The 20,833-nt window shown below is 41.1% G+C and overlaps 2 protein-coding genes across 5 annotated transcripts in view; one reads left to right on the top strand and one right to left on the bottom strand.

Annotated features, from left to right (window-relative positions):
- Positions 1-9,833, top strand: part of LOC136421632 (caldesmon-like) — a 47,538-nt gene extending 37,705 nt beyond the window's left edge. For all 4 annotated transcript variants that reach the window (XM_066409096.1, XM_066409097.1, XM_066409098.1 and 1 more), the window contains 12 exons: positions 2,248-2,334; positions 2,906-2,984; positions 3,661-3,765; positions 4,159-4,236; positions 4,477-4,593; positions 4,925-5,029; positions 5,611-5,724; positions 6,073-6,116; positions 6,312-6,350; positions 6,520-6,544; positions 6,755-6,892; positions 7,766-9,833. In XM_066409096.1, coding sequence (XP_066265193.1) covers positions 2,248-2,334; positions 2,906-2,984; positions 3,661-3,765; positions 4,159-4,236; positions 4,477-4,593; positions 4,925-5,029; positions 5,611-5,724; positions 6,073-6,116; positions 6,312-6,350; positions 6,520-6,544; positions 6,755-6,892; positions 7,766-7,831 — 997 coding nt within the window. In that variant the 3' untranslated portion in view covers positions 7,832-9,833. The remainder of the gene's footprint in view (positions 1-2,247; positions 2,335-2,905; positions 2,985-3,660; positions 3,766-4,158; positions 4,237-4,476; positions 4,594-4,924; positions 5,030-5,610; positions 5,725-6,072; positions 6,117-6,311; positions 6,351-6,519; positions 6,545-6,754; positions 6,893-7,765) is intronic.
- On the bottom strand, positions 9,827-15,449 carry LOC136421467 (cytochrome P450 2D4-like). Its single transcript, XM_066408792.1, has 8 exons — positions 15,256-15,449; positions 14,270-14,474; positions 13,271-13,599; positions 12,708-12,935; positions 12,198-12,296; positions 11,918-12,112; positions 10,917-11,043; positions 9,827-10,195 (listed from the first exon to the last, which is right to left on the bottom strand). Exons 1-8 carry the CDS (start codon positions 15,427-15,429, stop codon positions 10,005-10,007), a joined length of 1,548 nt encoding a protein of 515 aa, XP_066264889.1. The 5' UTR covers positions 15,430-15,449; the 3' UTR covers positions 9,827-10,004.
- Between the last annotated feature and the right edge of the window lie 5,384 nt (positions 15,450-20,833).

The following is a 20,833-nucleotide window of genomic DNA, read 5'->3' on the forward strand; positions in this document are numbered from 1 at the left end:
CAATTCCCTCTTCGAGAGAGCACTTTGGCCCACTTTTCAGCCAGCATGCATGAATGATGGAACGACTTTACGTTTACCCCCTGGTGTGTTTGCATGGACATGACCATGGCATTGTCGTGTTTCGATGAAATCTTATCCATAAAGACTTACTATGAACGCCCACTGACCCCCAACGCCGTCTGAAACCGTAGACTGTTTACACAGTTTCCCGCCAGGTTCTGACTAACGCCCTCACAGAATCACGTTCTTTGAATTTCTCTATAATTGGTCATGTTCCAAGTGGCTGTATTTGGACATAATTTACGGGTGTTATTGTTGGGAACCCCAAACACCGTCAGGCCTTAGCAAACTGGGGTAAGCCGATGACCTCTAAAGGTCACGGTCAGGTACGTCCTATCATCAAGATGGCGGCGGGTTTGACGTGATCGGTTCGATTGGAATTAACCATCTTTTTGCTGATAGGGGAATGATAATAGAGGCAAAATTTGTTTATTTATCCTAAGACAAAAATATTATTTTTGTGCCAAGCCTTTCACCGGGTTACCCTGTTGAAAATATAAACAAAACCAAAATCCATTCTTGAAGACTTGATGAATTGAAGGAGATTTTATAAAGAGGCCTCTAGATATTGAAACTCCTTTTTTTTTATAACAACAGTATACAACGTAGGTATAAGTAACAGATGGGGTCGGATTTTTATAACTTCACACCCCTACATAATCTTGACTGTGGCATCGTCCGTTCTTCTGTCGTCTGCACCTGCTTTCCATCATCTCCATCCGCCATTTTGACCTTCCCATGTTTTGAGCGGGATTCGGTGTTTTGAGCTTGTGTCAAATATTAATACTCTAAAATCCAGCAGTTGTTCGATTGTGAATCAGTTCAACTATCGTGTGTGAAGCTCCGTCCTATTTTTACCCCTCCCAGTTTATAAAATACCCTCCAAAGTTTGATTAGCGAGACTCTTTAAAAGATATACAAACCGGTTCAAGTGTTTGGGAACTTAAAGATACAACGTACAGCTACAATCACAGGGTGTCCTTGATGTAACCCAGAGTATTTCCTGGCCAGACAAAACAGTTACTGAATCATTTCTGCTCTCAGTGTCGCTCTGATTCCTGATCTTTTGTAGCTATTCTGTTTTGTTCTTGACACTTGTACGGTTGTATCTCTTCCAAGAAGATTGGAAAATTGTGTTTCCTGGCCAGACAAAACAGTTACTGAATCATTTCTGCTCTCAGGATCGGTCTGACTCCTGGTCTTTTGTAGCTGTTTTGTTTTTTATGTATGATTGTATGATTGTAAATTGCAAATAGACATTGCAATTTTGTTTATGACAAAAGACTTTTAAACTGAATGCTAATCTTATAGAGAAACATGTAAATAGATCTTTAGAGGGGGGCATATGGAATTTCACACTTGTTCAATTTGGGAGTAGACGGGCACGACCATTACAGCTTTTCATGAAAACAAAAAACTTTAGAACTGAATATCTTATTGAGAAATATGTTAGTAGATGACAAAAATGTGCAAAAGTGGGTCACTACGGGCACGACCTCCTCGTACAAACAAAACATTCGTGCCTACACCACCGCCTGAGGCCCTGAGCAACTCGGCAAAACTCGGCCAGCGGATTTCACGTCCCCGAACGATTCATTATTGACGTCAGAGAGCCATCCCGAAGGCAAACGTTTCCCGCCACATGTGTGAAACATCAGTCGTCCGGAGGGTTGAGAGCACACATGTTGACTTCCTGTTCGCTTTACAACTTAATCTGTAGATTTACAAACTCAGGGTCCTAGTTTGGGTCGCTAAGAAATCTTTTTAAATAGTCAACGTCAACGCCTGTAGAACCAGATTGATCTATTGTGCCAGGTGAAGGCTTAGGGCAAAAGCTGTTCAAGATAGGATTCAGACCCTCGAAGTATGTAGGCAAGGACATATAATAAGCTAGTTCGGAGTTGCTACTACGCATGTGCAGTGTCAAAGGTGAAGGCCCCCGAGACGTGAACAAACCCCGTCTGGGAATTGTTATGCAAATCTAGACAATGTGGAGACGGGCACTGTTTACAAGCCGGTGGCCTTCACCTTTGAAACTGCACATGCGTAGTAGCAACTCCGAACTAGCTTATACAATGCCCCTCCTACAGACTGGGTCGCCATGTGTGCAGTACAACTGACGGTCGTTAGGGGGAATTCCTGTTCACACTGGGACTTATACCCACTGTTGAATATTTTCCTTTGCAGAAAAACTATTATAGACACAGAGCAGCCGGCGGCAGACCCAGGCAAACCCGCATGGGCTCAGTTCAAGCTGCGAGAGGTGAAAGAAAGGTAAAAACCATTTCTAACTACAACTGCTGATAAGAATTTCCATCTACTTTAACCTGTGACCCCGCGTGGACTTCCGTACTCTTCGGGAAAGTTTTTTTTCACGATCATAGCCAACGTCATCCCTTAAGCGTCACCATGCGGTAAGGAGTAGCATTGCACGCTATGTTATCTCCTGTCGGCGTCTCAGTGAAGAACTTGGCTGTAGTTGTCAAAAGAAGACATGTAAATGACTTAACAGACTGATTAGGTTTTTTTTACGAAATGTCGCCCGTAATATGTTCAAAACATCATAATTTTCGTATTAAGACGAATTGGTACCTAAACGACAACTATATAAATTTCAGTCACAAAAATATTCCTCAAACAGTGACTTAAAAAGAAAGGTAGCGAAATACGCACCTCCAAATTTTCGACGTCACCTGTACGTCACTGTTTGAGGAATATTCTTGTAACTGTTATTACACGTGACTGATGAATTATTCAACGATATATAAATTTCATTTTCTTGGATTTTTTTACTCAAATGTACGACACGGTTGTAATGTTATGTCATCTTCTTTATTACCTACAGCCGCCCGGACCCCATCACAGAGATTAACCAGAAGCGGGAGGACAAGGGTGGCGGCCATGAGGCTGAACGTGTGGCTGAAGTAAGTAATTACTACTAAATAAGCCTCGATAGTAGGCTTCCCCAAGGGTTTTTGTCTGGCCGACTGCTGTTTCTGATTGTATATCGTACTCAACCTGTCAGACACCCGCTACAATGTTGATCTAATTGAGAAATATGTAACAGCGATATAAATAATAGAAAGGACTAAGGTGATGACATCATATTGTACACAAGCCAAGGAAAATTTGCAACATCATTGTGGAAAAGCGCGTATCGGAAGGCTTGTGTTTATTTTGCAACGTAGGAGATCCGTAAGAGGCATGATGAGTACGAAACCTACATTTTTTCGCAGTTAAGACCGCTTGCCCAGTCACAAGACAATATGTATATTTTCACCCTCGCCGAGAAGGTTTTGCACAGCGTTCGTGTGTGTGTGTGTGTCCTTCTGTCAAGACGATAACTCGGTAATGCCTTGATGGATTGTCTTCATACCCGGTAGGTGGATAGGTCTTCTTTAGACCTAAAAACTATTAGATGTTGGGCCCCCTAGCCACTTGCTACAGTACTGCAGTGGAACGTCCAGTTTTGATACCTCGTTTCTTGTTGAGTGGTACAATTTAAACATTACTACTGGACAAAATACGATAAAAATCGGACGTTTCGGGCGTCCATCCGACTGCCCTTTTTCAACGTTTCTCGTTGTTTTTGCGCCGTAGGAGATCCGTAAGAGGCGTGAGGAGGAGGAGGCGGAGCGCATGCAGGATTTCCGCAAACAGCGCGAGCAGGAGGAGCAGGAGCTACAGGAGCTCAAGGAGAGAAGGGTACGGTCTACGGGACTGTAGTTCTAATGTGTTTCACTAGGTGGCGCTAGATCCCAAGACATTCACTAAACTATATATAAAGACCACTACACTGAACACTTTATTGACACAACAAATTCAAAAGTACAGTGACTTTCTTTGCATGAAAGAAGAACGACTAAAGTTTACCTTATACAGTGACAATCAACTACAAAATAGAAATACAAAATAAATCTTAAGATTGTACTTTCTAAACAATATAGGCTAACCGAGGATGCTAAAGAGAGAACCTCCTTGAGCTAACATACGTGAATCTAACAGAGACCTGTGTCGCTCTACGTATACAACCAGTGACATGTTAAACCTTTATCGAGCAAAACCTGTTCAAAATGTGATTGTTTTTCTGTCACACAGGACAAGCGGAGGAAGGAAAGAGAGGAACGTGAAGCCAAGATGGCGGAAGAAAGAGCAAAGAAAGCAGCAATAGAAGAGGTACTAACTCCATGTGAAAGATTGCATGGCGTCTTTGTAACTAGCACATGTAATCGTAATCGGACAACTTATTTGCAAATGTTAAGTACTTACTCTCAAATATAAAGATATTTCTGCTGATATATTTACGACAAGACTAAGCTTGCTCTTTAAAGAATATTGAGAACCACCACCCATCGGCTACTGTGTTAAATTTTGCTGACGCCATGATGCTGATGCTGTTCTTGTAAACCCCGCTAGGAGGAGCGCAAGAGACGCCAGGAGGAGGGGGAGCGTCGTCGCCAGGCTGAGGCGGAGCGGCGCAAGCAGAAGATGAACGAGAGCGAAACACCCGCGTGGATCAACATGAAGTTAAAGGTACATTGAAATGTATCAGCGTGAAACTTCATCTGTGTTTGTAGTTGCATAGTGCAGAGTTAAAACAATTTGATCCAACGCAACACTATAATATTATAAGTCAGATTACGAAATTCGACTGTCCTACTACGGTCTTCTTCAAATTCAAATGACCAATCACGCAAGGCGTCAGCAATGGTCAAATCTGCCAAAAAGTTTATTCCGCCCGCTGTCTCTGTAGAGTGATGACTAGCACTAGTTTTAGCCTCTGTAGTGCTATTTGTTGCAATTAAACCTTTCTAGTGCCTAAATGACGTTGTTTGAGCCTTATTTTCCACGTTGTTGTTTCCAGACGGTGGAGGGCGGAATCGACAAGAAGGATCCTCGGCAGAAGGAGCTTCGGGAGGCCGAGAAGCGCCGAGTCCTGGCCGAGCGCCGGATCAAGCTGGAACTGGATGTAAGGAGACACGGGAAGCTAGAACTGTCTTTAGATGTTCTGATCAGAAAATGAATGGTCGGATTAAAAGGAACATGTACATGTTTTCTGAAAATGAGTTCCATATACTATTAGTTAAACGCGACAATACTTCGGTTACTAACACCAAGGGTTCGAATAAAAAAATGTAACATTACACAACATAATAACATTAAGTTCAAATGTTGCAAAATAATTGACAATGCCAATGGGTGATCATGATAACGATCGATAAACAAGAATGCCAATCTTGTTCAAAGCAAATTTCATAAAGCTCTCAGTGAGTTTGAATGTAGAGAAGCCAGAGTATGATTTACAGGCCGACAGAATTACTTAGCGTGAAAGTTAATCTGTGCTTGTAGAAAGGATTCTAAGCAAAGACGTTGAACTGCAGTTTCCAGTACAAAAATTAATAACTAACTCAATTTTTCGACTGCCCAACTCCAGTCGTTGAGACGTTTTTATGTGCTGTATGTAGGACTTGTTTTCCGCAATGTACCGTCTACATCATGTCTGCGAAATGCAGATAACGTTCTTATGATGATATGATGATGTCCCTGTAGGGCCTGGACGCGGAAGAGCTCCGTGAGAAGGCGGCGGAGTTACACGATCACCTGACCGATGTCGTCACCGCCAAGTTCGACCTGGACAGCAAGATACAGAGGCAGGAGTATGACGTAAGTATGACATGTACACACATTACTGTTACGTCTTTTTAAAGTTGAGTACTTTTGCCAGTGACAAATGTCTTCACGGATAGCATCCTTACATGGCGACCTTGGCATATCTAGTAGCCAGATTGGAGGCAGCCTTTTGGCGACGCCTGAAGAGCGGAGATATTTCTTATAGTATTGCGAGCGCTTTGGAAAAAGGAAACTTGTACGTATGCCTTCCCTGGAGAATTTATATTTGGCTACATGACAAATCAGAAAATATATTTGCTGCTCTGGCCGTAGTAAAGGGCTGTTTTCTGCGCAATGGTATTGATGTTTATTCATGTTTGATCTCTTTCCTTTTCCTTTCAGATAAACGAACTTAGTCAAAGGTTGAGGGAGATGATGGGGAAAGGGTGAGCTGAAAACAATTCAAGTTATTTTTCATTTTAATGTTAGTTAAGCCTTTACTGTTCGTGAGATTAAAAGTAGATCATGTCAAAAAGGAATTCTTCAGAACAACAACATTTTATTTTAGCTGTCGTATAGAAAAAAAAACTGTTTGCGGATAGTAACTACTCAACATTGATGTTTTTCTTTCATTTTTGCAGGAACAAACAAGCAATAAGTGTTGAAGGGGTGGATAGAAAGTAAGTCGATATACAATGTACTTTACACTGAATATATTATGCTAACATCTCCTTTCCGCACATATTTGGTATCAGTTCATGTTCAAGTTCTAATGCTGTGACAAACTTTGACGAAAACCAATAGAGTATAAAGGATGCAGAGTTCAATCTTTGTGTTTTTTTCCAACAGGTTTGAGCAATGGAACAAGATGGGGGTAAGTAAAAACTGGAAATTACTGAGTGATTTGTAAGATGAAAATCAACAATCTTCTTTCTTGTTGTTTTCTGATAGTTCAAATCATGTAACTATGTGGCTATCATTTGACATATTTGCAATGTTCGAATTATAAACATGGCGTCTCTTGAGTCTTGACTAGTCTCGTTCCCAGTGTCTCACGCCTCTCGTTCCCATGCCTGTTTCCCAGGATTCCAAGGTGCAGAAGCTGACGGGTAAGAAGGAGATCGTGGTGACCGGCGTGTCGGACAGACGGAAGATGTGGGAACACATCAATAACAAGAAGGAGGAGGAGGAGGAGCCTCCCAAACTCATCTCACCCAAAAAGGTACGTTTATTATCTCCATGAAAAATGGAGATATAGTTTTGGATGTGTCTGTGTGTGTGTGTTTCCGGACTACTGTAGTCAGCATAACTCAAGAACCTCTTGATGGATTACGATGATATTTGGTATGTGGGCAGGTGTTATAAAGCCGAAAGTCAAGGTCGATTTTGGGCCCCCTGGTATGTGACCTTGGTACTGCAGCAGAACTTCCGTTTTTTTGTATTTTTTGACCTGGACGTGCTGTGGTCTTGATTTTTGGGTGGCAGATAGCTTGTGATGAAATAAAGAAGTGGCTTGTTATGTTTGTACTTCAAACCTCTTTCCGCTTGCTCAACAGAATTTTAGATAAATTCAACTACATTCTAGAAGGATACAACCCTTACTGTGTGCAAATAGGTAAATTTATCAAAGAAGAATACTTTGACCTTGGAACTAGTAGTATAAGTGATACGTTAAACTCGACATGTTGAATTATCCATTCTCTTATACGTAGGTTAATCATTTTATGCATGTATAGTTGCAGAGGACCTTACGAAAGTCGCTGTGCTTTTGATGTGTCAATGAAAATTGTATTATCAAACCTCCTCCATCTTTCCCCCTTGTTTAATGTCTTAGAAAACATTTGAAGTTTCGGGACAGAATTGGCTTTATTTGCTATGGATTTTGACGTCTTTGTAGCAGTTTGTACCAAACAAACAGTGACTGAATTGAAAGGAAAATTTGAACTCGTTGGGATGCCTATCACATACCTCCTTGTTGTATCATCACACTATGACGCCATAGCCTCCAGCAAGTTAGACCCGATAGATGCATCGACCAATTAGAGTGTAGAATGGCTGTAACCATACCAAAACGTTTATGTTTCCCATCATGCAGAGCGAGATCAACAGTGACGACCTGGCTAACAGGAAGAACTTGTTCGAGCAAGCTGCGACCACCTAGACTTTATTAATTTTGTATTTACGTACATTCCTTTTGCTTTATCAACATTTGATTATCATGATATTGTTAAGATAATTGTAGAGATTTATCAATTAAGCAGAAGCATTGGTGTTTCCATTATCTGAATTAGCAAAATATCACAATCATTATCTATCAATGTTATAAGATTAGCAGTGCACTATAATCGAACTTTCATAATTACGATAAATAATTGATAAATGATTGTGATGTGCTTATCTATTTTACTAAGATATTCTTGCGGATTTCTTTCTGGTGAAATACAACAATTCTTATTGCCTGATTTAAATGGCGCTTTAAATGTGATTTGTTGTATGCTGTGACTCCATGGACTAAGTAGTATTAGAATTCATGTAGTGACTGGGACTAAAGAGTGAGGTACAGTAACAATTTTAACCCCTGATTTTGATACTAGTTTTTCAAATTTACGTTAGTGAAGGTAAGGCACCCAGGAATGAGTGATCGATAGATATTTTAAGTTCAATACATAAAACTGGACAAGAAATGACTTTCATTTGTCAGAGTACTTGTCCAGTTATATAGATTAAACCAAAACATCTATCTCATGATCAACTGATATAAAGTATGTGGTATAATTTGTAATTTGTAAAGATGTATCTAGAAAGTTGAGTTTCTAGTTACTACAGAATTGCGCATAGAGTACAAGGATTACTTCAGATTAACAAATTATATCACTAGACTGTTTGAGTGGAAGCTTTGATATATTTTGAAGCTCGTACTGTTCTTTTGTTTTATCTGATATCTTAGTGAATTTTGTAGAACTTTATGACAAATACTTTTAATCATCTTGCTAGGACAATCAAGTTAATTATCATCATTATTATTATTGTAGCATGGTTTGGATTATTGATGACGCTTGTTTCCATGAGATTCTGGATGAAGTGCGGACCACAGTGGTTTGGGACCAACCACTTTTTCTTGGGGGCGTGGCGTTGGTACGTTTTTATTTCTCAAGCTGTAACACTGGTGGACTGGTGACCACGCCAGGTTGGGCACTCCCAAGAATGAATTATTCCTGTTCTAAGTGATGTTGAATGTATGTGAAAGAACGAGGGGTTGGATTTGCATTTTGCATAATCATACATTAAGTTTTATTACTCTGTGAATTTTCTATATATGTCACGCCTCACGCCAGGTTAACATGTATTTAGGGAGACTACTATTATGTGTAGTTAAACGTTATAAGTGCAATTTTGTACATCATATCCACAATTTTATAATCATTAGCGAGTCAACTATGCAGACAATGGTGTGATGCCTTGATATGTACCTAAAAGTAAGCGCATAGTTTTGGCCATGAAATAATGTATTCATAAGTTGTTACTTAACTGGGGGTGTTACGTCATTGGGCGGGAAACATCATCACTGGTCACCATAGCAACGTGGACGACAGCTAGTGACTGAATTAACAACAATCTGTCAGTGCTAGTTTGTAGCCATCTTTTTTTCGTACAATTCGTTATTTAACCATTGTAAGTTAAGGGTGAGAATACTAAGGCGATGGGGGGCGTCATTCATACAGCAATAAGTAGTGCTTCAGTCAGTTTCTTTGTATAATAAAAGTTCACGATTCTATGTACGCATGCGCAGCGGAATGCATTGTGGGTAATATGTCAAAGGTGAAGGCTTGTAAACAGTTCTTGCATAACAATGTCCTGACGTGTTTTGTTCCTGTGTCAGGGGCCTTTGACACATTACCCACAATGCATTTCGCTGCACATGCGTACTTAACATCGCGAACCTCCTTATCATTTGCGTCAGAGTTTGGCCAAGTGAAATCAATAACGGTGAGGGGCTAAGTTAAGGTGAAAATTATTCACTATAGCGTTTATACCACTGGCCATTCAAACTATAATACAGTTAGAAGGTTGTAGCTTCACCTGCTATAGTTTATAATTTTGATACACGTAACGGTCCATATGGTTACATTTTCCATGCTATTACAATAAACACCATAAATGTATCTGGTGTCGCCTTCTTCTTGTGTTGTTTCTTCGTTTATGGATATGATTTCAAGTTCTGTTCTTTGAGTTTATTTTTACCTTCGCCAAGAAGGTTATGTTTTTGTTCGTCAGCGTTCGTCAGCTGGATACAGTCTTTGCAGCCGTTTGATCTGCTTGGAGATTAGACAGCACTATTCGCGTGGAAGGGCGCATAATTCAAAGGGGAAAGGCGGATTGACAAAACTAGCGTGATCATAGCTTCCCAGCATGGAAGGCTCAGGTGCGCCCTCTGGCAGATGGAATGTGAAGCGCTGCATCAGGGTGACGAACAGCATGAAGAGCTCCATCTTGGCCAGCTGTTCACCAAGACATACTCGGTGGCCTAAAGGAGAAAAAGGGAGGGGGCGGAGGGTCATAACAAGAATGGTTAACAGCAAAAAAAATACAATGAAAAGACACCAAAACACACAAAACCTTTTAAAAAGATTACGCATTAGAGTCTGTAATATAATTCATGTACATGTATGATCTTGATGTGCATTTTTTTGTATTTTCTCAAACCGTACGTCCGGTCGGGCCCCGGCTTGGAAATTTAACCCGAGTATAAGGGAGTGTAAGTTTGGGGTTGATCGACCGTGAAGAGCACGTCGCCGGAACGTAAGGATCCGTACACGTTTAAGGTCGTGTTCGCGTATTTAAGGTCAATATCTCGCATATAGGTTCATTTAGTTGTGCCAAAGACATATCTTATGCAACGGCCTCCGATGCAACGTTGACCAAAGAGAACAAAAGAGATTCGGCAGTTATAATACGTTTGAATAGCAGGCTAATTGCCGTATACGCATTACGTTCCGTTTGTTGTCATCCATGTACTGTAATTCTTGATTTGTTAACTGTAACTTGATTTTAGCTGATTTAACTGTCACTAGTCAACAGCTAAAATTCCATCATCGCTAATATTTGATCACTAATATTTGAGACAGAATGTTTGTTCCCACCGTTAAAATCAAGTGCCATGACCTATTCCATTTCCCACCAACCGCTATATTTTCATACCGCTATATTAAAGTGATTTACAGTAATCCAAATCAACATGGCCTTACCGATGCCGAACGGGATGAAGGCCTCGTGTTGGATGTAGCTACCGCCCTGATCCAGGAAACGTTCGGGTTTGAACTTGCTCGGCTCAGGGAACAGCCGAGCGTCCATGTGCACCGACAACAGGTTGGCCTGTAGAGGGCAGATGCCACGGTCAAGTCAAGTCAAAGTTCATTGCACAACGATTGCAGCAGGTACAATGTAAGGCAAAATACTACTGGCTACTTATATCCATCTACTACAAGCTACAGGGAGGCTCTAGGTTATACAATGTTCTATTACAAACTACAGGAAGGTTTCAGGCTATATAATGTTGTCAATGGTAGATGATATCAATAGGAGGTACATTATTAGGGAGTGAATGTTTTCTAAAAGCCCCCCTCTCACTGGACCTGCGGCACGCTGGCGGCGTCACTGCGGCCGATCGAATTGACAAAGCACTCAACGAATTTCATCGACAAAAAATTAGATAGAAGAAATAATTATAACCATTACGTCGATGAAGGTTGGACATCCAGGTAGTAAGATACGCCAAAAGACAGTACCTTTCTCAAGCAGCTGGAAAAAAGATTCTGTTCCAAACAGTTCCCTCTTTTACTCACTGACGAAAGGCAGTGGATGCTGTCTGAAACGTCTGACTGTTTCAAAACCGTATCTAGTTGCTTGAGTAGCTGTCGTTTGGCGTTATTAGCTTTTCGAAACAACCAAAACAATATTTCCGAGCTTTCACCATCTAGAAGACGTTCAGAAAAAAATACGTTTCTACTAAAATCACAAAACCCACTAATCATTAAAAACGTGGGACTTTTCATCAGCCACTGCCTCCAAAGAAGAAGTCCCCCCCCCCCGTGATGTTGTATGTAGAAATATCAGTTAGATGTATGGATCATGGAATAGACACTCGTCACCATTGTTACCCTTTCTACTGTTTGTACGCTTGTAATTAGCCTACGGGCATGAATTTGCAAACAAAAGTTATCCTAATTATAAACATTGTTTTTCTTACAAGAATGTAGATTTTCTGGGGGATGTTGTAGCCGTTGAGGGTGGTGTCCCTTGACGCTGCGCGGGGAACACTGAGGGCTGCGATGGGTTTAATTCGCATGACTTCCGCTAGGGTCGCTGCTGTGTAGGGCAGGAGGTGCCGTCGTGAGTAGGAGGGCGCGCTCTGGCCCAGCACCGAGTCGATCTCCTCATGAACCTATGAAGTAAGGAAAGTCGTGTTAAGTGCCTTTCCCAAGGGCACAAATTAATGATTAATTATTAATTAATTCTAGGAAACTTGCCTTTTCCTGGATTGCCGGGTTGACCATCATGTACAACAGGGCCCAGCGGATGGTGTTGGCGGAAGTCTCCGTTCCCGCCATGAACAGGTCGGTCAGCACCTGGCCATGCATGGGGTAAAAACGTTCTTCAGTTCCTTCTACTGATTTTTACCTTCGTCAGGTAGGTTTATTCTGCCAGCGTCTGTGCATATGTCAGTTTGTATGTCACGGTGTGTGTGTGTGTGTCTGTGTATGGGTGTATGTGTGTGTGTGTGTGTGTGTGTGTGTGTGTGTGTGTGTGTGTGTGTGTATATGTGTGTGTGTGTGTGTGTCTGAGTGGGTATGTGTGTCTGTGTGTCTGTATGTATGCGTGTCTGTGTGTCTGTTTGTTTATGTGTGTATGTGTCTTTGTATTGTGTATCTGTATGTGTGTGTGTGTGTGTGTGTGTGTGTGTGTTCATTCATCTCTTCATCCATCTATTCATTAATTCATTGGTTTTCTCAATCGTTTTTTTTCCCATTTGAACACACCTCTTTCAGCTGCTTGTCGGTGAAGCTTTCCCGAGCTTGTTCGTCCCGAGCCCGCTGCTGCTCAAGGAGGAAGGCGTCGATAAAGTCCCGGATGTCGTTCGGGTCAAAGGTCTCCCTGTGCTTCTCTATCTGTTCACCACCGAACTCTTGGAAGCCCCGAAACATTCTCAGCGCTTTGGCCTCCAGAGATGTTTTGCTTCGGTTAAGGTGTCGAAACACGGGTAGGACCTTTGTATTTATTGACAATGAAGAACAGTCATTACACTGGGTCAGCCTAGGAAGCTCTCGCTCCATGGTAACGACAGAAAATACAGACGAACATACTAGTTAAATACATAACCTGCAGTAAAATCATTACACCATACATAGCATAGAATACAATACAATGCATAATGATACAGTACACAATCATTGGAATCAATAACCACCATGCAAATACGTGAGCACATCGTCATAATGAAATCGTAGGGGGAATGATCTAATATCAGCATCGTGGTGGAATAGATGGAAGGTTGATCGGAGGTGAACTTAAGATCAGAACAAGAGGTGGGATTTTTAACGACCTTCGTGAGACGGTCGATGGCGGTGGGCCCTGCTTCAATCGTGACATTCAGCAGGCGAAGCAGGCGCAGCATATCGGGGTCCCCGTACTCGAAACGGTCGCCGAAGACGACCGAGCAAAGAATGTTGCAGACAGTGGTTTGCATCAAGATTTTGAGATCGAACGGTTGCCCGTTTTGCGACAGAACTTCCTGGACCAGCGCGTTCGCTTCCTCGATGACCTTGCCCTCCAAACTCCGCTTGCCGACGCCGAAGTCTCGGAGAGTCATGACGGCGAACTTGCGCTGCCGTTTCCAACATGGTCCGTAGGGGGCCATCAGGAAACCTGCAACTAAAGGATCGTTTTATGACATTTTCATAACGTTGATATTGTTTCCAATACAAGCACGCAGAGTTGTGCTTTGGTCACATTTGCACCGGTGCCCGTAGGGGGTGTAGCGGAGGACTGCAGGGCACCGGAAGGGTACCTCTCGGTGTTCTCACGATCAGCTCACGGCGCCTATTTGTTACCGGGTCGATTTCAATCCGTGTTATATACATGCATACAGATACAAAAGTCGTAATCAAGTACAGATAATAATCTTATGACACTGACAGGATTTCTGATAATAAGCTAAAACATTGGTTCTAAAACTACTCTTATACGTAGGTTCGGCTTCTTCTCGTCTCTTTGTGATGTTAAACATAAAGGTTGGACTTGTTTGGATGGACTTGTTTGATATAGTATGGTCAAAACGCATATATAACAAGACATACAAAAATGGAATTTCTGCTGCAGTACCAAGGTCACATACCAGGGGGCCCAAAATCGACCTTGAATTTCGGCTTCACAACACCTGCCCACATACTAAATATCATCGTAATCCATCAAGAGATTCTTTCGTTATGCTGAGTACAGTAGTCCGGAAACACAAACAGACAAACAGACAGACAAACAGACAGACACACCCAAAACTATACATGTATCTCCATTTTTCATGGAGATAAAAATGATGAATTACCTTCATCTCTTTTGCCGTCCTTGCGCACTTCCGCCACTCCAGCATTGCAACCACGACTGGAGAAATCTTCAGTTCTCTTGACCAGGGCAGTCCGGATAGTCTCGTACCCAGACAGGACGATGAAAGGAGACCCGCCGTTCCACAGGGTCATGACGTCACCGTACTGCTTGGACAGCTCCGTAAAGGTGGCAGGAAGAAAGGCGGACTAGAAATAAGTCGTGAGAAAAAAAAAGAGTACTATATTCACTTATTCACAGGGCTCCCAGTGCCTAGGCGCTCTCAGCACTGGAAAAGCTGAATTGTGGTTTGAAAAGTTGGTAAGTGACGAGGTCATATCTAAAAATAGCTAAACGTTTAACGTACAAAAGCTTGTTTCAAGTTTGAAACACGCGTTGCGAGTGTTTGGGTACAGTAATACTGTACCATAAAAGGTTATGATGACGATGATGAATGGCTTATTTCGTCAATGCATCGCAGCCCAAGCGAGGCTGAATAATGTGTCACTTACAAGCTTGACGTAAAACGTGGCAAAGTCTTGATACACATTGATAAAAGTCTTGATACACATTGATAAAAGTCTTGATACACATTGATAAAAGTCTTGATACACATTGATAAAAGTCTTCATACACATTGATAAAAGTCTTCATACACATTGATAAAAATCTTGATACACATTGATAAAAGCCTCATACACATTGATAAAAGTCTTCATACACATTGATAAAAGTCTTGATACACATTGATAAAAGTCTTGATACACATTGATAAAAGTCTTCATACACATTGATAAAAGTCTTCATACACATTGATAAAAGTCTTGATACACATTGATTAAAGTCTTCATACACATTGATAAAAGTCTTCATACACATTGATAAAAGTCTTAATACACATTAGAATGTGATACATATTAGAATCTAATATGTGCATACATTAATTGACAGTTATAGCACAAGAAGGAAATTAGAGCGTTTCGTGCTCACCTTAGCTAACATGGGGATGTTCCCAACAAGCGGCCAGGCCCAGGGTCCGGGTGGGAGGTTCCTGGGCCGCCGGAGGTACAGATATGTCAGCAGACACGCACATGTGGCCAGCAGACAGGTCGGGAGGTCGGCATAGTGACGGGCAGCCGCCACGACTTCCTGCAAGATACTCATCTCTGTACTTCAAGCGGCGTAACGCTACAGAAAAATGTCAAAACATAAACCAAAGAATTTATACAAATTTAACGGAATTCATACGAGTTTTAGGGGATACTCATCTCTGTACTTCAAGCGGCGTAACGCTACAGAAAAATGTAAAAACATAAACCAAATAATTCATACAAATTTTACCGAATTCATACTGGTTTTACGGAATACATGCGATCCATTACGAGAAACATACGGATTTTACGGAATACATACGATCCATTAATACTTAAGGATAAGGAAGACAACACCGGTGATGAACCGAGACGAGGGGGGATACAAACTTAGCCATATTTGGGACAGTGTTCTCACCGCAAAAGCGCCACCTACATCGGCTTCTTATAGCGGCATGAGAAGCAGTACTCCAGTCAGAAGCTCTGAAGAAGGTGTCTGATAGACATCGAAACGTTAGCAGGTGAGATCAATACCTGGTTGTGTATAAAGAATCTCCCATATCCTATTTACTACCAACCTGATGAAATTATTCTCGGATGAACATCTATTATAGCTAACATACGTCGACGTCGATGAAGGTTAGACATCCAGGTAATACGATACGCCAAATAACAGTTACTCAAGCAACTGGATATGATTTTGGAAACGGTCAGACGTTTCAAGTAGCATCCACTACTTTTCGTAGGGTAAATGCCAAGAAAAGTAGTGGATGCTACTTGAAACGTCTGACCGTTTCCAAGATCATATCCAGTTGCTTGGGTAACTGTTATTTGGCGTATCTATTAACATAATTCCATCAGGAAACATAAAAAGTCCGAAAAGATACGTCCAAACAGATCTCTGACCCAACGTCCCTAAGTATAATGCACTTCTGTATATGTATACTGTGCATACCTGGGGGGTGCCGCACTAGCTAGAGATTTCTCAAACCAAGGCAAACCTACTGTTTTTCAAAGCGGCGGAATTATGTAAACTGGCGAATTGATATTAATGTAGGTTACAGTTTACAAAACAATTTGTCTCTGCTGTAGTAAGTTCAGTTTGGTCAGATTTGTCCATTTACAATGGAGGTTAATGACCCCGTATCTGTAAGATGAAAGATTTGGAAAAAGCCTTTCTTTTTGCACAGAGCTTGGGTGGTTGTGATATAGAGGCAGAGCCTAGTGTTTAATCCAATATTTTCACAACCCTTTGTTCATTTACCATGGTGGTTAATGACCCGTATCTGTAAGATGAAAGATTTGGAAAAAGCCTTTTTTTCCTCGAGCCTGCGTGCTTATAATATAGAGGCAGAGCCTAGTGTTAAATCCAATGTTATCACAACCTTTTGTCCATTTTCCATGGTGGTTAATGACCCGTATCTGTAAGATGTAAGATTTCAAAAAAGCCTTTCTTTTTCCCGAGCCATATATAGAGAGCCTGCGTACTTATGATATAGAAGCAGAGCCTAGTGTTTGATTGAATATCATCACAACCTTTGTCCATTTACCATGACTGTTATTGACCCGTGTCTGTTGGGTGGAAGATGTAACATTTGGAAAAAGCCTTCGTTTTTATCTGTTTTTATTCATTTTTCATTTTGTTATTTTCGCTGTGCTTATAATCAGACTCAGGTTCTTAAAAGTAGATATATCTGGCGCCTTTCGTCAATTGACAATAGCGTTTAACGAGATGTCTATGAAAGATAACATATGTAAGATGTCTACAACTGATAGTATAGGAAAACAACATTGTATGACCCTACCAATTAGTCTAACGAAGTAACGACCTAAAACGATGACTCCCCTTGGGTACAATGTTATTCAATGTAGGATTTTCTGTAAGATTCTAAAATGTGCCGTGTTTTTCCATGTTCAATTTCTTGCCATGTATGTGATACTTCAGAACAAAACTGGTGACCGTCACTAGATCTATCAACACGGCTGTGTTCACAAAAAAAACTACCTTTTGCCAGGAACTATGCTCATAGTGTCATTTGCAACCATCTCCGACCATTTGGATTGCTACGCAACAACACAGAGCTCGATCAATCCTTTTGATTTCAACTATTCAAAAACAGTAATGTGTCCTACTGAGATAGGGCAACAGGTGAAGTGACAAGTGACCGATCCTTTTCCCGTCGTTTCAAAACGTCAGTTTCACCCCCAAAATTGTTCACAGACATAATTCCAAGACGTTTCAAAATTGCATATTTCAGCACATTAAAGCAAGATTATTAGAACTCAGCTAGGGACATGTTCTTCCATGCCAAATTATTTCAAATCATATCTGGTGACCGTCACTAGATCTATCAACAAGGCTGTGTTTTCAAAAAAGCTAACTTTTGCCAGAAACGGAGAAAATATGTTCATAGTGTCATTTGCAACCATCCCCGACCATTTGGCTTACTATGCTACAGTACAGAGCTCGAGCAATCCTTTAGTACGTAATTAAAGCAAGATTATTAGAACTCAGGTAAACAACAACTTCTTAACATCAACAGCCTCATAGCAGAGCACGGCAATATCAAGCAAGCACTACACATCCAGAACCTACGGCTAAGGGCCCGTTTAGACGTGTGCATATATTGAAGTCCGTATGAGTTGCGTATTTGTATTTTGGTTAGCTTGAGCCTGCGGCCAAAGAACTGCACATTCAGAACCTAGTAAGACCCCGTTTATATATGTGCGTATATTGAAGTTCGTATGAGTTGCGTATCTATTACATTTTTTGGTGAGCTAAAGGTTGTGGCTAAAAAAGTAATTTTTTTCGGTTCGATAACCAGGCTGCACAACGGTGGGTCACAGTAGAAAACAACTTTTTTGCCCCACAAACTTTACCTTAACCAAACAAAATGTTAATATGCCGCTCATACGAACTTGAATATACACACAGGTGTGAACGGGCCTTTAATAAAAACTCCAGGAGTAATATAAAAATGGAAGGCGCGAAGTTAAGTTCTTACCTGAGAGTTGTCGTGTCGTCTTCCTCTGAACACAACGGTCAAAAGAGACCGTTTGATATGCGCATCGGGAGTTATTCTAGCTGCGAATGTGGGCGGACACCTTTCAGGAGTGGTCCATTTCACTGCAGGGGTGGTTACTCAATACCGTGGTGTTTTAGAGTGCATATTTCATCAAGAAAAGGTTCATTCTAAGTTTCAAATCGAAAGTTCAAGCAAGCCTTAACAAGTCACAGCCATCCATCCAATTTTTTGCACCTGAAGTACTCGAACCTTCAATACACCAGCAACATTTATACCGTTTGGGACAAGTGTGATCCCGACCACAAATGGATTTACCCTTTCGATATGGCATTTACTAAAACACGACGGTGGTAACAGTTTTGCAGTTGCATGCATTTAGAATGTAATGGAGGTGAACATCGTTGAATATATATTATGCAAATCAGGACTTCATTTGCATAATTGGTCGGGAAAAATTGGAATAGCCTTCTTTGTTATCACACGTCTTTTATGCTTCGGGCGACCTCTGTTATTTGGGTGGAGAAGATGATCAACTGATAAAATCTATTTGCATAATAAATGAGAAACACTCATACTACATGTACGTAAGTTGAGAAGGTTAACGTTAACATCAATTGGCGAAGGTATGAGGTCGCGGAGCTCAGTTAAATATTGGAACGAGTAGTTTTGTGTGTAAAAAAAGGTAGCAGGCGTTTCTTTTTCTGTAATTTATCTATTTTAAAATACATGTTGGACAACGTTCAATATAAACAGTTCTCTAAAAACACTTCTGGTAACATCTGGATTTAGACCTCACCATTGCCAAATCCGGAGGACCAAGAAAAATACGATTTAGTTTAGAGAGAGGAATTTGTTGAATCACAGCCAAATCTGCGATGTTGCCAAGTGTAAAGTACTGTTGAATCAAACACTGCTGTCGTCGCTATATTTGGACCTGTACCCATCAAAACAGCTCATCATATTACAAATGCCCAACTTTTTTTCAACAAACTTTAGGCCACACCAACTTGATTTTATGGATGACATCCTCTGGAGACCCCAAAACTAATGCGCGCGGGCGAAAAAAAGAAAAATCCAGCAAAAAAAATGCTACTAAACCACAGGGCTACTTGTACAAAGCTGGTATTGCGAATTGAACCACAGAACACAGTTTGTTTGTAGGAGGTACATGTAGGTTGTCTTGTTCATCATAGCAGACTATTAGAAGGTATTTGGCTCCAAGGACTGTGGATGATATATGACTGTGATGAGAATACTACCGGTAGTCATATACACCCATAAGGGCAGTTTCAACATACATGGCATTGAACTCCATATTAAGCATTCCATGGTTTTCGCTCACAAATCCCTCGGCCAATCCCTCAATTCCTCTCCCATGTCTCTCATTGTTGCAAAAGAAACGTGTGAGAGCCACTCGGGATAGGTCGTGTTTGAATTTGTCTTGGCGATACTCGCTGCATGGCCACCGCGATCCTCTCGTACAACTGTGCAAACGCAAAATCCCCCTAGCCAACATCGATGGCATACCAATCCACATACGCCCCCAGTTTTCCGATAAGCCGGCACAATGCTAAACTTTTGCGGCAATCTAAGTTGGCAAGTTCCGGAGTTCTGTGTAGCCTTGGAGGAGGTGATTTTTTTTTTTTTTTTTTTACAACAGGCGAAAATCAATGCGCGCGCGGATGTCATCCATAAGATTAACTTGGTGTGGCCTTATTCAGATAAACAAAAGATACAAAGCAGAAACATGAAACAAGAAAATACAGTTGTACATGTGCTGACAAATGAATAACCTGTGGCAATAATCAATTGAGCTTACAAACCAAGGGATAAAGATTCCCACTTTTTGTTGTGTTTACATATTTTGTTCTTCAGTGTTGCAATATTTTTTAATCTGTATATATACTTGAAAAGGCAATAAATGTTTGGATGGATAGATAACATGAGTCGTGGTTTATATATATATGTGTCTTTTCCAAACAACATTTAGTTTAAAGAAATAAGGAGATAGAAAAAACTGTTTGAACATTAGTTTAGGACTTCAGTTGCCGTGAAATGACTGGCTCCAATTTTCTTTTTCCTTATATTGTATACTGTATTCCTCTTTGTTTTGGCGTTTGTCGTTGGCTCTTTAAGCCAACCTACGGTACATCTGTTCTGGCCATAGATATCTTTTCAGGCGTTTGTTGGCCTTTCTAGTTACCTGTTGTGTATTTTGTCAACTTTTCTTGGTGTATTTTAGGCCAATATACACCAACAAGAATTGACAAGATAGAGAGGCCGATCACGCGGCAAAACGCCTAGCGCCTAAAAGGCTTCCATAACACGGCTAACATAGGACCCTAACCTCTGCTTGGAGAGTAGCTGTACTTGTCACAAGACGATGACCTACCATGACCATGCCCGCACAGACAGCGGGGGGAATGTATGCAAATGAGGAGCACCAATATC

Source organism: Branchiostoma lanceolatum, chromosome 16 (genome assembly GCF_035083965.1).
Source record: "Branchiostoma lanceolatum isolate klBraLanc5 chromosome 16, klBraLanc5.hap2, whole genome shotgun sequence".
Lineage (NCBI taxonomy): Eukaryota > Metazoa > Chordata > Leptocardii > Amphioxiformes > Branchiostomatidae > Branchiostoma > Branchiostoma lanceolatum.

What these genes read in the sequence shown, in the direction of transcription:
- LOC136421467 (XM_066408792.1), bottom strand. Translation starts at nt 15,429, where the DNA reads ATGAGTATCTTGCAGGAAGTCGTGGCGGCTGCCCGTCACTATGCCGAC. An exon ending in GGACGGCAAAAGAGATGAAG is followed by an intron (nt 13,600 to 14,269) that starts GTAATTCATCAT and finishes ACGATCCTTTAG; the next exon opens with TTGCAGGTTTCCTGATGGCC. An exon ending in CCGACAAGCAGCTGAAAGAG is followed by an intron (nt 12,297 to 12,707) that starts GTGTGTTCAAAT and finishes ATGCATGGCCAG; the next exon opens with GTGCTGACCGACCTGTTCAT.